The sequence below is a fragment of the Hipposideros armiger genome, unplaced genomic scaffold (genome assembly GCF_001890085.2).
Source record: "Hipposideros armiger isolate ML-2016 unplaced genomic scaffold, ASM189008v1 scaffold_218, whole genome shotgun sequence".
NCBI classification, from domain to species: Eukaryota; Metazoa; Chordata; class Mammalia; order Chiroptera; family Hipposideridae; genus Hipposideros; species Hipposideros armiger.
The window spans coordinates 2,269,162-2,285,754 of record NW_017731568.1 but is presented as its reverse complement, the minus strand read 5'-3'; the positions used below and the strand labels follow the sequence as shown (position 1 = coordinate 2,285,754).

The 16,593-nt window shown below is 36.5% G+C and overlaps 1 protein-coding gene across 5 annotated transcripts in view; it reads left to right on the top strand.

The window, feature by feature from the left end:
* LOC109389037 (uncharacterized protein encoded by LINC01551-like) overlaps positions 1 to 9,226 on the top strand; it is a 29,366-nt gene extending 20,140 nt beyond the window's left edge. For 3 of the 5 annotated variants that reach the window (XR_002125331.1, XR_002125333.1, XR_002125332.1), the window contains exons 3-4: positions 8,283 to 8,324; positions 8,848 to 9,226. Coding sequence is in view for 2 of the 5 variants with exons in the window: in XM_019654267.1 (XP_019509812.1) it covers positions 8,848 to 8,980 (133 nt within the window). In the remaining 3 variants the exon portion in view is untranslated. The remainder of the gene's footprint in view (positions 1 to 8,282; positions 8,325 to 8,847) is intronic. The other 2 variants (XM_019654265.1, XM_019654267.1) reach the window with 1 other exon arrangement.
* Positions 9,227 to 16,593: the final 7,367 nt, after the last annotated feature.

Genomic DNA, 16,593 nt, shown 5'->3' with positions numbered 1-16,593 from the left:
GCTTTGTTAAGAAACAAATTACAAAAAGAAAGACATAACTATCAATACTCAGTTTTGTCCTCTAGAAAACTTTCTTCCCTTAGATATTGTCTTCACACACACACACACACACACACACACACACACACACACACACACACACACACACACACTCCATAACTAAACCAAACAGTAGTTAAAGGAAGAAAGGGAGGGGAAAAAAGGACGCAACTTCCCTGCTGGTTGTACATGCATCCACCTCTTCACCTTTCACAGCAGGGAGGCGGAACAATTCTTTTTCATTTCCATCTAGTCTGTACACTTACAAAAGTATGAAAATATTCCAGTTTATGAGAATATGATTTCACTAAAGATTAGCAAAGATCAAGGAGCTTTCATTTCTAGGGATAAATTCACTGAGGTGATGCTTAGTCTGCAACGGGAGAAAGGCAGCTTTGGCTGCAACTGTGTATTGCTCTGCTCTTCAACGGTAGCCCAGGCTTTTCCCCTGCACTAAAAATAATTAATAACTAAGTTCATTTCCGCTCTCCCAGAAGTACAGCTCTGCAACTTGAACTCAAACTGGAGTTTTACATATAAAATCCAATTCTAATATAAAATAATACTTTAAGGACAATCTTCTCAGTTATTGTGATTGTTTTTCATGTGTTTGAATGGTCTCTGGTTAAGACAATTAAAGATAATTAAAAGAAGTCAACAATGACAGTAAAAGTGGCCTTCAATCCTGTTATATACACCCCCCAAATATGGCTGTTAAGAACTCATTTTCAAAAATTTTGGTTTTAATTGTATATAACTGAGAACCTCTGAGTCACTGGAGACATGCCTAACTAAAAAAAAAAAGTTAATACTTTGTAGTGAGAATATTTGACAGAAAGTAAAGAAACAATAAGAAAAGTTATTTCACAAAGTAGTAAAAGTCATGCAGAATTCATGTGCACTCAGTTTATGTACCCATTTAACAAAATTAATAGGCTTCTATATTCTAATCTTAAAAAATCTTTAGCCAACATAAACCAGATATTTAAATGCTTATACATATGTATCATATATATCATGCTGCATAGTTCAAATATGTATGTTTATTTTATAGAAACTAAGAGCTAAACAAATATTAGCATTTCTGACTTTTTAACCACCAATAATTGGGGTTTATTTGTGATCTGTAAACACTAAAGGAAAGCCAGAACCATTACATTTTGTTTAGATTTTTATTATGAAGCACATATAGATTTCTTTCTATCTTGGGGTGTGCAAAAAGAGTAAGGAATTTAGGGGTAAGTGGAATTAAGATCTATATACATTTTCAGTAAACCAAGATGTAACTTCATTTTTTAAACATTAACATCCAACTAAATAAAAGAAATATATACAGTTTCAAAGACAGGAGAGGTAAGCCCAAGTCAAGCAATGCTCTTTCAGAAAGGGAATGGCTTCAAGCGATGCTCAATAACGTTTTTTCCAACAAAGAATTTTCAAGGCAGATACAGCCAGATCTACTGCACAAGTGGCAACGCCAATATTTTAGAGATGGGCTGTGTGTGTGTGGGGGGGAAGGGGTTTAATGGACTGGCACTCCGCATATTCATGAAGAATACTACTCCTTTGAATAGGGTTGTGTGATGTCTATCATGCTCCTTAAGAAAGCGGAGGAGGCAGGTCTGGAGGGTGGACATATCCAAACATCCTAACCATTGCCAATGGTGAAAGGATATAGTTTGTGTAGAACAGTAAAGGATTCCATGCCATGAGAGGAACTGCAAAAGCTTACTGGTCCTATCATATTTGTTCTCTTTTAAGAACACATTTCAAAAACGTATCGTTTCCACTAGGCTCTCACTTGCAGTTATGGCTTCACAGACAGCAGCCAGCTTGTCCAATGCATCACTCCAGTATTGAAAAGAAAACAATGAACAAGAAAAATATAGTCTTATCAAAGAAATTCTCATTGGCAGTTGGAGAATAGGGAAGAGGGAGGCTTCAAAACAGAATCGTGGGAGGAGAGCAATACTCCTTAGGTGAGTTTTAGGAAGATGCTAAGTAAAATGCTATTTAGAAATTGTGATTAATCGAGCAGTTTAAATACAAATCTGCCGGAAATCGTGCTCTCTGCGACAGAAAATGAAGGAATTTATGCATATTCTAATTTTCTCTCTTTGGCTGCTATTTTGGAGGAAGAGACTTCTTTTGCTGATGGTGGGACTTTTTTGTTCTGCACAGGAAATGTGTAAATGAACACAAATGTTTTTTTTCCCCCTCTTTCCATTTCTCTTCATACCTCCTCCCCCTGCGTGCTCAGTTCTGAGGCCACTGATCCCAGGGTTTCTCCCCATTCCCAGGATGGTAGGGGGCAGGCGGGGCAGGGAAGGGGTGGGGGGGGGTCAGGGCCCCTCTGGGTCACTAAACCGTTGGAAATTAACATAAGAGTTTCCATTCCATCTTTGGACATTCAAAGAGTGTAGAGAGTGAGGTGTCCTACGTTTCAAAGCTATTTCCTCTCACAACCTAATTCCCAGTGACGATCAGGTTGAGGACAGCTTAAAAGTGATCTTATAAACATGTTGTGAAGATCTATTGACCTTTAGTGCCGGGTCCAAACACTTTCCCTCGCACATCCCTGGGAGCAGACAGGGCTGGTGCATTTAAATTATATTAAGACCGGCAAGGAGCTCTCTCGCTCTCCTAGTCTGTTGTAAATAGTTGCCTAACGCTGAGAACGCGTACAGTGGAGCGCTGCGGTCGTTGTGTGTTTTGATGGCTATGTAAGGAAGAGACCTCCTGAGACGGTCCAATGAAGTGAGTGGGATGAAGGTACGGGTGGGGGGGCGACTCCATCCACGGGCGGAGGGAGGGAGAAGGGGAGAGAGACTGAGAACCGGGGGGAAAGAGAGGCGCTCCTTCTCCGAAGGCTCCCCGCATTTGCACGCCGGGCTCAGAGCTTCAGAATGAATTCCAGGGCGGGGGAGACACACTGAAACCAACTGCGCGTTTCTACCTTCTTTTCTATACCCTGGATAAACATCCTGGAGGCAACCTGATGCTTAGCAATTTAATTTCAGAGGAGCCCGGTGACGCCCCCCCCCCCCCCCCCCCCCGGGGCTCACGGAGCACTGCCGCCTTTACCCGCGGCTTCCGCAGAGGCTGGAGCCCGAGCTCTGCCAGGGGCCCCGCTCGCCCCGCGGAGCCCGGCCGGGCCTCGGGGAAGGAGGAGCGGGGCGGTGAGAACAAAGCCCCCCGACGGGCTCCTTCCGCGCACGCACCGGCCGTGCCCTCCGCGAGCGCCCGCTGGCTACCGCCCCAGCCGCCCGCGCTGCGTCGCGCTTCCCGCCGCGGCCCGCCCCCGCTCGGCAAGCGCCGGGCAGGTCAGCGCCCTCGGGCCCGGCGAGGCGTCGGCTGCCCGGCCCGTGCCGGCGTGGGGCGCGCAGGTCCGCCTCGGAGCACGCTGGGAGGGGCGCTCAGGCCTTGCCCTGAAGAGCTCACGTCGACCTTACCGCCACATTGAGGAACCTCTTCGGGAAGGCTCCAAAATCCCTATGTGGCCGAAAGCCTGCTGGGATGTGACAGGGCCTTGTGGTCACAGAAAACCCTGAGAGGCGTCGTGTGGCCTCGGCTCCAGAGGGAAGCCCGCCCCGGGCCATGTGTCCCGCGCCCTCCAGGTCCGCACTTCCGGTCCCTGGGGGCTCGGAACCTGCCCTACCCCTAGCACTTCCGCCTCGTGGGCTCCGGCGCTTCCGCCCACTCACGTGGCTGAAGGAAATCGTGGAGAACTCTTTTCTGTATCTTTCAGGTGGCTGATGGGACCTTCACCTGTTCCCTTCATTCCTTTCTGTTTTGAATTTCCTTTGATTTCTTCACTTGCTCAAACTTGGCAGGGGATTAGGGGTTGGGGTGTAGTGGAGGGCGGCCAGAGGTTGAGAGTTAAGGTGCATCGAAGATAAGTCTTTTTTGTTTGTTTGTTTGTTTGTTTTGTTTTGGTCTTTTCAGATAGCCTGCCCTTTCTGAATTCCTTACATAAATTCACATCAACAACTGAGATGTAGGCCTTTTTAACCCCTAGGGCTAGGCCAGTACCTGCACTTAGTAGGCATGCAATAAACGTTGAACGAATTACTGGATAAATGATGTTGCTTCTTTGGGGTCATGGTACTTATGGTTAGTAGGTATCCTCAGAAGTGGGCTGACCTCTGACTTCTGATGTTTAGTTGAAGTCAAGTGAGAGGTTAATAAATGATTTTTATAGGTATGTTGATGTTCTTTGGGGACACCCAAAAACTGGGAGGAAATCTCTTAAGAGTTCTTGAAAATGTTTTCTGGAACTTAGGTAAAACACAGTAAAAAATGCTGTGTTTTAGAATTTGGGGATTTATTGACTCTTCTGTAGCTTTCCCCCTTTATATTTTGCTTTCTTTTTAAAGCTTTACTTTCTGTGGTAAGAGGTCAAGACCCTATGAAGTTAATCTCTTGTAGCCAATTTGAGGCAAAAACAGATTTCTCTTTTGCTTTCAAGCTACGTTATAGTTTAACTTTCGCCAACCCTAATTCCCTTCTATGTTGTGTCTTCTGTATCATTCAGCTGTTTTTGTTCTTTACAATAACATTTGTTTTAAATGCCATAAGAACTTTTTGGAACCAGGAGATAAATTTTATCATTGTGAATTTGTGAGAGTGGATTCAGTCAGTCAACATACGTTAAATGCATATTCTACAGAGCACTAGTTGTGTATGTAACCTGTAGACTGATCCCTAGAGCATTAATGTTCCACGTTCACTGACTAAAACAGTAAAAAAATATAAGCAATAAGGTAATAACCATGAAAATAATTTGAAAGTTATAATTGCTAATCAAAATTAAAGTGTTGTATTTATTAGCATCATTATTAAGAAGCAGCAGAGGGATACAAATAAGATTCGATCTTGTCCTCTGGGAACTTACGATCTAGTTGTGCATAAATTAAATGTGAATTGATAGAAACAGCTACTAAGGAATATTCAGTATCTGGCATATTGAGAACACTCAGTAAATAATTGCCTCAAATTAATTGGCACTCATGTCATTCTTTTAATGGAAATATGATACTGATAAGAAATAAAGGAAGGATTAATTAGGAAAACGTTCATGGCGGAAATGAATTTGTCCTTTATGTGCCACGTAAGAAGATTGGAATATGGAAGCTGTGTTTGGGGGCGGGTAAATGTGGTATTCATGGAGAATGAGACAGATGTTTGATGAGGCGGAATTTGGTGGTAATTTGTAGGAAGGCTTAAAGACCAGAGGGGTTTGTATTTGCTAGAGGTGATCGAGATCTATGCCCTATGTGCAAACGATGGCATGATTAAAATTGAGATTTATATTTAAAATAATTCTATCCAGCCACTCAGTGTAGTGAAAACTGAGGAAGAAAGAGAAAGAGTAAGAGAAAAGATTTGGGTACAGTTCTGGAGTGGGATATTATTAGAGAGTATCTATAGACAGAGCCATCATTAGGACCTTTCTCCCCAGTTTTTATATAATGGAAATTACATTGAAATGATAACATTAGTGATGAGCCTTGAATAGGACAAGAGCCACAGTACCACTGCAATCAGTACTACCTCTTTGTTTTTCATTGCTGGTGGTGCTAGGGAATATTAGGTGACTGACGGTGACTGGAAGTTAGTCATTTACCCATCATTCATATTTACTTATTATTCAGTTGCAGTAGTTCTGAACTGGGTGTGATTTTGAACACCCCCTCCCCCACAAGGGGCACATTTGGCAATGTCTGGAGACATTTTTAGCTGTAACAACTATGGAGCCCCTACTGGCATCTAGTCATTAGAGGCCAGGGATTAAATATTGCTAGACACCTTACAATGCACAGGAGAAGCCCTCACAACAAGGAATTTTCAGGCCCAAAATGTCAGTAGTGCCCAGGTTGAGAAACCTTCAGTTATGGGAATGAAGCATAAGCTCTAACTCTGGTGAGCTACACAATGAGTCCCAGAACCTAACTTCTATTAGAGTAACAATTTCAGTTGAAGAAATGTTTGTCTAGTGAGTCAAATGTAGCTTTGAAAATGGCAGTGTCTCTTCCTAACCCTTGAGGCCTTAGGAATAGGCAAAGCAGAAGGATACTTGCTTGGATTTTCTACTTTTTATAAAATGGAGTTAGGAAATAAATCTTCCTTAAGGATTCATCATCTAAATGTTATTTATTCAATTAATAAAATATGCCTTTGGAGTTGCTTAGCAACTTATGGGAAGCTTGCTTTTTAGAAGTTCATTTGTTTGTTTAAAACTAGGGTAGGTTGCATATTATTAGCTACATTACATAAATCAACAAAGAAATGTACACTGAAAATGGAATAAGATGTTTCAACACATTTTCTGCTCTCTGTGTCTGGCAATTAAAACACTCTAATTGTCTGGTAGAATTGCATCAAGTATTCGACAAACATTATTTATGTATGAAACTTCAACATAATATTGAGTATGTAAGAGAACCAAAGGGGAAAAATTAAGCAGGTTTGTCATAAAGTATGTGTTTATCTTAACCTTTCTTCTTCAAAAATCTTATCTACTAAGTACTTTTATCAGACACTAATTATACTCTTTCTGAAAAGAATTTCTCCAACACCCTTCAGTGCTTGCACCCTTTAATCATATCTCATTACATCTTCCTAATCCATATCTTTTTCACATTGCCAGGGCTCATTAACAGTTTTAAAAGCCAATCTTGGACATTATTATTCCTTGTAATTGAGATGAAAATAATGCCAATAATATTTTATTTCTAAAATCTAATGGATCATTTAAAATTTGTTGTGAAGCCATTTCTTCTTTAAATATTAATGAGAAATTAACTTTCAAACATGCATTAAGCTAGCAGGAATGGTGAGATGTGTCTGAAAACCCTGAAGCACCTTTTCGAAGCAGAAGTTATTTTTATAAGCTGTTTTAACGGTGGATCATCAGTCACTTTGAAGGGAAGTGATCCTTGATTAACAGTTGGCTGATACTGTGCTTCTACAGATGTGTGGTAGCAATACAGGTGCTACCTATGAAACAGGACAGGTAATTCACAGGATCTGAACATTTTCTTTTTTTTTTTTTTTTTAAGATTTTTTATTGGGGAATTGGGGGGATGGGAACAGTGCTGGGGAGTTGGGGGAAGGGGAACAGACAAGTTGCTGTCGTTTTTTTGTTCTTCAATCTAGTTGTGGAGGATGTTGCTTCACTGGTCCAAGTTGGCACCATCATTGCGCTCTTCTCTGGTGAGGCAGATCAGTCGCCGGCTTCTGGACGGCCGCTCACTGCGGCTGCTGGCCGCTCACGCTGGCTGCTGGCCACACACGGTAGCCCATGGCAATCCACTGCCACAGGGACTGCAGCCCACGCCGTCGCCGGCGACTCATGGCAGCCCAGCTCCAGGTTGAGCTGTTGTTCAGCATCTTAGCTGTGGAGGGCAGTGTCACTGGCCCTCATATGTGGGATCCGAACCGGGGCCCTCTGGCATCCCAAGCGAGTTCTTAACCATCGCGCCACTCGGCCGGCCCTGAACATTTTCTTTTTCTGATCAAAAATGTGCGAGCTTGAATGAAGCTTCCTCTTTGTGTATTACCCCATTTAATTGTTGTAGACAAGACAAACCAAATGCCCCACTCAAATAATGAACGATAGGCATCATGTTTCCTATAAATTTAAAGATTTATAAATATGGTTAGTACTTTATTCCTTTTGATTTCCCATTTTTAGAAAGGGAAACCCATATCCAATTTGTAGTTACATGAATGACTACAGTAGAGCCTTATGATAATAATTTTTTAGAACTTGAAAGTCAAATCCTGCCTCCCAGAACATAACTGCATAGGACTAACATGTTATTCTCAAAACTGGAAGTTTCCTCCAACATTATAATTGAGTATGAGATTCTTTTTTGAAAGTAATCTTTAAGAGTCTTAGGTAAAGTTTAATGGCTCATTATCTATTACGCACATACTATTAAGCTATAATGTTTGGGGAAAAAACAACAACCCACAAATAAAAAAGTAATTGTCCAAAAAACAGCTTTTGGACAAAGTACCTCGAGCTATTATTCAGTAGTAGTGGAAATGTAATAAAGCTTTCTTTCAGCTTTGATTTCCCCCCCTCATTCATTAGTTCTGCCAGAGTATAATTATCTCTTATTTCAGGGGTTTTATTACATATTTTTTAGTTTTTTCTTTGGAATATTTTCTTTTAGAATTTTATTTTTCTCCTGATTTCTCTCCATTAATGTGGTTCATTTTGTTGTTGACTATAGGAAACTTATTAAGCAGAATCAAGTGAAGCCATGTGATAGTTGGTGAGTCTGCTGTTCTGTGTCTTGTCTTTTACTGTTGCTCAGAATTGAATAGAATAAGTTAATTAGGGTTTTAGGACCTGTAACAGGTTTTTTTTTTTGTCCAAAATAACTCTCTTGGCATTTTTTCTTTTAAATTCTTTTACTTTCTTTACTCATTTTCGGGGAGGATGACTTTGCATATACTCAGTTATACACAAGCTTTCACGTATGTTCTTTTTTGCTTTACTGAAATAGCTTGAGTATTCAGCTCTTACCAAATTTCTACAACACCATAGATAATACTCTAATGAAATTTCCCTCATTTTATCATCCATTAAATTATTTCTAATAAAAATAAAATTTGGTAAGCTTAACCACATACTATACCACCACAACAATTTAAAACATTATAAATACATCCATACAGTTTAAAATTGTTTATGTTTCTATAACTTAATTTTTATCTTTGTTTCTCTGTTACTAAGATGTTTTGCCTTTCCTATACTGATCATCTATTTTCTTGTCCTTTCCACATTATTTTCAGAGGTTTCACATTGGTCAGTACAATGAAGGTTGATGGCATGATGGTCCACGTCGCATCCAAGGATAACTATTCATCGTTGTGCTGTACAGTCAGAGGTTTCCAAATATATGTTCTCCAACTCAATGAAAAGTAGCTGGATCCAGGCAGAAAGGTGTCTGAGAACTTCCTAAGTATGCATGATACGTCTCCAGAGAAAGTTGCTTCAGCGTTTTTTTTTTTTTCTTTTGGAAAACTTCTCTCTACAGTATCCTCCAGACTGCAAACTACTAGATAGTTTCCTAAATTCATTCATCTTTCCCATGTCTGAATTCTTGATCCTCTTCCCACCCTCTGGCTCCACAGATAAAGTAGAAATAATAATAAAGGAATAAAAATTGTTTGTTTCTGTCTGACTGAATCATTCCAGTGTTGAAGCACCCTGATGGGTTAATTAGTCTTATTATTGCATTTACTATCTCCCACACACTTGTTTGTGAGGAAATGTTCCTCTTGGCATTTGCCTAGTTGGAAAAAGGAACAGTATGACTGCAGCATTAGACATTGCTCTTGAAGCGCATGGTGCTATGGCAGCATGAAGCTCAAACAAGCTTAGTTTTTCAATGACGGGGTGCAACTGGCATAGCACCATCTTTTCCTGACATTGTATGTCAGCTTTGATTTATTCTGGGCCATACCGCCTTCCAGAGCAACAGTTCTAGCTGAGTATGGGGTTCGGTACCATTATAAAGAGAAACATGGTTGGGGGAGTTTGGAGAGGTTTACCCTAACAATCAAGATGTGTGTTAAGATGATTAACTGAATCCTGTCAATTCATTGCTTCTAGCCCAAGTGAAAGAAAAAGAGGAGAGCTGTTATTTTTTATCCTCACTCATTTCTCAGCAATATCCAGGATTTTCAGTAAGCATTATCTTATCTTGGAATCAATTTTTTTCCATTCTTTTCATTGTTTTTTTGTTCTTATAGATTATAATGAGAGAGGTGTTGGCAAGAAATTTGAAATAAAGGATGCAAGATAAACTTGCCATTTGATTGTTAAACTTTAAGATCAACACAAAGTAGATCGGCACAATGATGTGCAAAGTTATGTTAAAAGAACAGATAAATTCCTGTGCAGCAGGGTTGAAGGTATTCACATAGCCACAGAAAGAATTTTAGCCATGAAAGCAGATAAAGTAAAAAGCACTGCGGGCATGACCTATCCAAATGGTTCAGGGTTGAGGGAGTTGACTTTATTCCAATGACAAGGCCATTCCTATTGTGAATGAATATCAGGCTATTTCAACCTGATGCTACTAAGCATTCCATTCATAAAAGTATCTTCATTTTCAATCCATGTGCTTCAAGCAATATTTAGATTATTATTTGGCTTCTAAGGTATCTCTGCTTCTAGAATATATACTTACCTATCATGAATTTCAAATATATTGTTTATACTGGTAGCAACTTTTAGGTGAGTAAGGATCATATTCTAGGCCTTCAGTGAAGTTTTTTTTTTCATTTAAGTTATCGTAAGTGACTCATTTGAGTTCTGAGTCAAAAGACTAGAGACTACTGTGCATCTAACTTTGATAGATGGATCAATTTTTGGCATGTTGATAAAATCAGGGTGTAAGCTTTCCTATGAGTGGCAGATCAAGGATTATAATATATTTGCTAAGGCAAATCCTTCCTGTCAGCCTTTCCTGTGATCTACAAAATGAACACACAACTATGTTTCTGTTTGTGGGTAGGGGAGTAGTTAAAGTAAATTACCATTGCTCAAACAAGACCTCTTAAGTTCTGGATTCACCACTTACTAACTGTGAGATCATCTTATCTTTTATAGACATCAGTTTCCTCTGTAAAATGAGTATATTGTCAAAAATCCCTCATATGGTCACTTTGAAATAAATAATTCACATACAGTGCTTAGCTCTCTACCCAGAGTATGGTAAGAAATGAATGTTAGCTAATGCTTTAAGCATTTATCACTAAGAGTAATTGTAGTATAATAAGATGACATAAATTCAGTATAGGATTAGGGAAGTAAAGCTTTAACAGGGACTAACTGCAGAATACTTGAGATCATATAGTTTCTAAAAATGATTCCTACTTTATTAGATCCAGTACAATTACCACCTTTGCCTTCCTCTGAAATACCAAATTTTATTTTTGTCCACTAATAATTCTTTATGATTCCTAATATTTGAGGAATAAATTAATGAATGAATTCTCATCTTTTTCAAGTTTCAGTGGCTTAATGTTATCAAGATTTACTTCTCCTTTATGTCACATTACAGTGTGGGTCAGGTAGAGAGTGGGGGTGAGTCTTTGTTCCATTTAGTTCTGTTCAGTCATTCAGGAACCCAGGAGTGGCTCTACCATCTTTTAGTGCCCTGGAGTCCTCCACTGGATACTCTGCATTGGGTAGGGAGGAAAGAAAACGAGCTAAGGATTCTGAAAGATACCTTATTCCATTGGCCAGAAGTCATATGGCCCAACCTAACTGCAGAGGTGGTTTGGGAATGTAATTTAGTTGTATGTTTGGGAGGAAAACTATAATATTGCTGAACACATAGCATTATCTCTGTCTTACCAACAAACTTCCACCAACAAAACTAAGTCAATTAGCTAAAGATGGTGAGGAACTCTTGCGTATAACATTTATTTGCACATAATTTTATAGATCTGTATATCTCATATTACAAAGACGTTGTCAACAGGGCTTGGAGGCTAGGAAGACTTTTTACCACCTTTTGATATGTTTATATTCTACAGAAATTTTGTGGGTAACTTTTTGTGGAGCATTCATTCTACTTCATTTCTACTTAAAGCTCATATATGTGAAAGAGATTATACTCTCAAATGAGCATTTCCCTTGCTTTTATCATCTTGTGTCATTATCGCAACACTCTTTTATTATAGTTGTTATTGAGAACATACTTTCAGATTTAGCATGGAGATTAACTGTGAAATAAGTAAATAGCGAATTGTTTTGTTAGAATGAAGTATAAAAGTCAATGCTTTTAAGAGTTTTCTCTCATTGTTAACTGCTATTTCTAAATGAGTACAATACTCAAAAGCAGATCGATAATCTTAGATTTAAGAAATTTTTTTCTAGGAAGAATTGCTGTGATGGTAAACTTTACTACTGTGAACACTTTGCTATGATACTCCAAAATATGACTTTCTGAAGTTCCATTTTACTGATGAGATGGTTCTTTATATTAAAACCCATTTCGTACATGAATCCAAGGCACTCTCCAAAAGGCAAACTTTTAATGTTTGCATGATGGTGTTTATTCACCATGCTTAAGGAAATAGATTCAAATGTCCTGCTTATTTTACACTTTACCCAACAAATGACAATGACAGCAACTAGCACTCATCAATCACATTTTAGTAATACCAATAATCTGTTGCAGACTGGCTGTATAAATTAATGGTTTCATTTCCACTAAGAGTATTTTTAATTAAGTTGATACTATTTTGGAAAGTATACATGCTTTAATTATTTGCTCATAATTAATATGCATATATGAAATTGGTCTTTTGATATTTTTATTAAAAATCAAACTATTCTTTATTATTTATGTTTAACCAAAAGATGTATTTGTAATCTCATTAAGATACATTTTTAAATGACCATTTAGTAATTAACCGAAGCTAGAGACTGACATTCTTTAGATAATTATATTTTCATGTGCATACTTCTGCTTTTAATGATTATAACACTAATTAATAATTCTTAAATAAAATATTTGTCACTTTCCAAATGCTTTTTTAGTGCATTTTACAGGTTTTCATATAATTACCTGTTTGCAAATTAAAAGAGGTTATAGAGTTCAAAATAACATCATGAACTTTGTTTCCATGCTAGCCTAACCAACTCTAACCTTTATTAAGTAAACAAACATAGAAAAACGAATATCCATAAATACATCAGGTTTTTAATTGCAAATGCATATTATTTAATGAACAATTCTATGAGAGAAAATGTTTGCAAATATGCATTTTAAAAAGTGGAAAATGACATTTTTACTATTTTATTAAGTAGAAATAAATGATTAAGTATGTAGTTATAAATACTATGATTAAGTATTTTAGGTGTTACATATTATAAGCTCAGTTATCTTGCATTATCTTAGCATATAGCCTTTCATTGATTATATTGCTTGTGTTATATAAATAATTTTCTTTATATTTTAGAATAATGATTGATGAAGACTAGGAAGCATTTACTAAGAAAATAATATGAGTTGTTTTAACTTTAACACAAGCATACTTAAATTTTCATTTCATTTATTCTAGTGAATGTGACCCTTTGAAATATTTCTGTTTTCAGTCTACTTGGACATATAAGTTATGGAATATTCATATAAGAAATTATTACCATAAGTGCTGCATATTCTTTATGAGATTTCATATAATGTGTTAAGTATTAAAAGCGTTTAAGTGCTCTAGAGTTTAAACTATTTTGTTCCTTTTGTTTCATAATTTAAATTGGTATTACAAATTCTATGTTTGTATCACTACTCTTTTAGTTTAGTTATGAAACAGATATTTTAGCTTAAGGTCTTAAGCATATTTGACAAAAATAATTTCAGTCCAATAGTAGTTAAACAGAAATTGTTTAACATTTGCAGTTGTAACATAGATGCTAATTATCATTCATTGGCAAATCATTTAAGATTTTATGTAAGTTGACTGACTTCAAGACATCTTTTACCGAAACAGTTGTTACATTTCCCCATGTTTCCTGCATGGCGGTTTTTGAATTTAGCATCTGACACGTTTTCTCAACTACTGGTTTATAATGAAAACATGTAGGTACTCGAGGGAACGTGTTAAAAGCAAAAATTCTATGATCCTTGAAAGGTAAATGACAGCGCTGAGATTGTCACATCTGGATCAGAAATGTCTCATCTGTTTATCTATCTAAGCAAACATAAATAAGATAATTAAGATCCTAACAATGCATGTTTTAAAAAACAACTTATGGCTTTGATTAGGTCAGATCCCAGTGATTTTTTTTTGTTTTTCTTTGTTCCCACAAAGGAGTAAAATGGATTGACCTTCAATATCAAATGCCTTTGAGTGATTACAGCAAATCTATTATTTCATATTTTGAAATTTGAAGGTAAAATTAATCCTTGGCTTTTGAACAATCATATATAATACTCTTAAATATATATTTATATTCATATATACATAAACACACACATACACACATATATAATCATGTACATTACTGTATGCCTAATTCTCCAGCTAAATTTACCTCATTATATTTTCATTCTTATTAGACTAGAGCTAATGTATTTCAGAATTGCTAACCTGTAGATGTGAAAAAGCAGCCACACACCAAAATAAAATGAAGCCCTTGGAAAATCACAATTGTTTATATTTAAAATAAGTTTTCAATATCATAATAAACTTAATTGACTTATAAATTTAGTTTTGTATGTCAATTAGTAAATTAAAGAAGAAATTTTAATGTAAATTAATATTTTATAAATTACCTTTGTTTTAACTCTTAAAAGAAAACTATTTTGATATCCTAAAGATGGGAACTTAAACTATATCCTGAAGACAGGAACTTAAAATATTTTGTTTACATTCTAATCACATGTCTTGATTTTAAATTAGTATAATCATACTTTCTTGCTGAATCGAAAATGTCTTCTTGAAATTCTAGTCATATGGCTTAGTATTAAATTAATATAATCATACTCTCTTGTTCAGTTAGTAGTAAAGTAGTTGTTTAATTAAACATGCCATTTGTTTACAATCTAGTGTTTCAGAAATGCTAGTTCAAAAGATAGGATAAAGATATATATCAAACATTTCAATCTGACAAGTAAATTACATTTCTTCCACCATAAAGAGGTAAGCAGAAAACTGTAGCAGTGATGAAAAGACATATTCTTATTACTCAGAGATATGATAGGCATCAGTCCACAAAATATGACCTTTTCCACTTTCAAGATTAAGACCAAGTCTCTACAACCACTAAAATAAGGATTTGTCTTGACTTTTAGTATTTTAAATATTACATTAAAATTGTCATTCCTTTTATTAGTCAACTCAGAGGGTAAAAAATACTGTGATGGGTTTTGATATGAAAACCTGGAGAAAACAAAATCCATAGGTCATTGGACACATGAAAAATTATGTCTCAGTAAATGCTGTCTCAAAACATTGAAAATGTCTCCCATTTGCCAAAGCAGAATTAGGATTGTTAATATGAAATAAACTTTTTATTGTTTAATTTTGTTAAGTAGCCTTTGTAGTTTCTCCTATACACAGAGCTTTTCTTGTAAAGCAATTACCACTGAATTTACTACAGTAAAAGGCTTTCTCCTAACTTTTTAGTTAAACTTATATGATATGAAAAAAATAACTCAATAAAATTATATATGTAAAGTACAAAATTTATACAATTCTCAATTTGCAAGGAAGTTTGTATAATTTTCTAAAGTTCTATGAAACTAGAAGACAGGTTTTATATTTTTGTTATTTTTGATATAACTAAAATACTTGTTTTTGAGAAAACATTTCTGGTTTTGATTATCACATCAGCATGAAATCATGAAAAAACTAAAGGTTACTAATTGTTATGCATGAACTTTATCAGAACAAGGCAAATTAATAGTAGTATGTCATAAAACATAAACAATCTGATTTTCTGTTATTTACTCAAAGTTCATTTATAATGAGCTTGTTAAATGTTTTCAAGAAAACTGAAATACTGCCTCTTTATTCTAAGAATTACAGGTAAATATAAACATCTATTTCCTCAGTTTCATATTGATTCTTTGTACATCCTTCTGTTAGGTTTTAAAAATTATTATGATAGGAAAGTTGATATTAGCTAATATTTATTGAGTGATTATTATGTATAACACATTACGTATGTTTCCTATTTGGATAAATTTGGTCACCTCTTCATTCACACACACACACACACACACACACACACTGTTATGCTCACAATATACTTAACATTTATTGAGTAGATTAAAATTATATATGAAAGAGAATTTAGGGACTAGACTTTTATAATTAAGCTCATGAAAAGGGGTATTAAAGTGTAATAAAAGCAAATTTGGTATTATTTTATTTTGGCAGTTATATTTTTTTCTCCCCTCAGTGAACCACAAAGAAAGAAGATGGGTATGATTTTTACAGGGGTGAAATAGGTTGTCTGTCAGTTGGGTTCAGGCGACAGTCTGTCTGCAAGCCGTAAGATGATCTGCAGAGCACCAGAGGAAAGCAGGCAGGATTCCTGGCTTGCAAGAATAGATATTGATCTACCTTAGCCACCTAAACAATGCCTCACCTGTTTGCCTTGTCCATACCTTATTTTACGCAGTCTAATGCTTGTTTTGTTTGACTTTTCTTTTATTTCTCTGGATCTGAGCTTTGATACACTTTGGGGAGTACATAAACACAGTGTTGTACTTGAACATCACCATACTTCTGAGTCCTCTGGTGGTTTAGGACCACCCCTCCCTCTTGAATAGCTCTGTTATTGAAAATTATGAACCAGAGCTGAATTACGAGGCCTCATACAGAAGTGGTTGATCCAATAGCCGAGTGTCCAATAACGCTGAATGCGAGATGCTACCAATTACTGCCCTATGGACCTTGTTTAAAATTTCTTAAATTTCAGCTTGTAAAAGGCTTTATTATTATTAATTCTGTTTTCCCAGCAGATAGTTGAAAGATAAGTCACTATAGTATTTAGAATTCTATCCACTTATT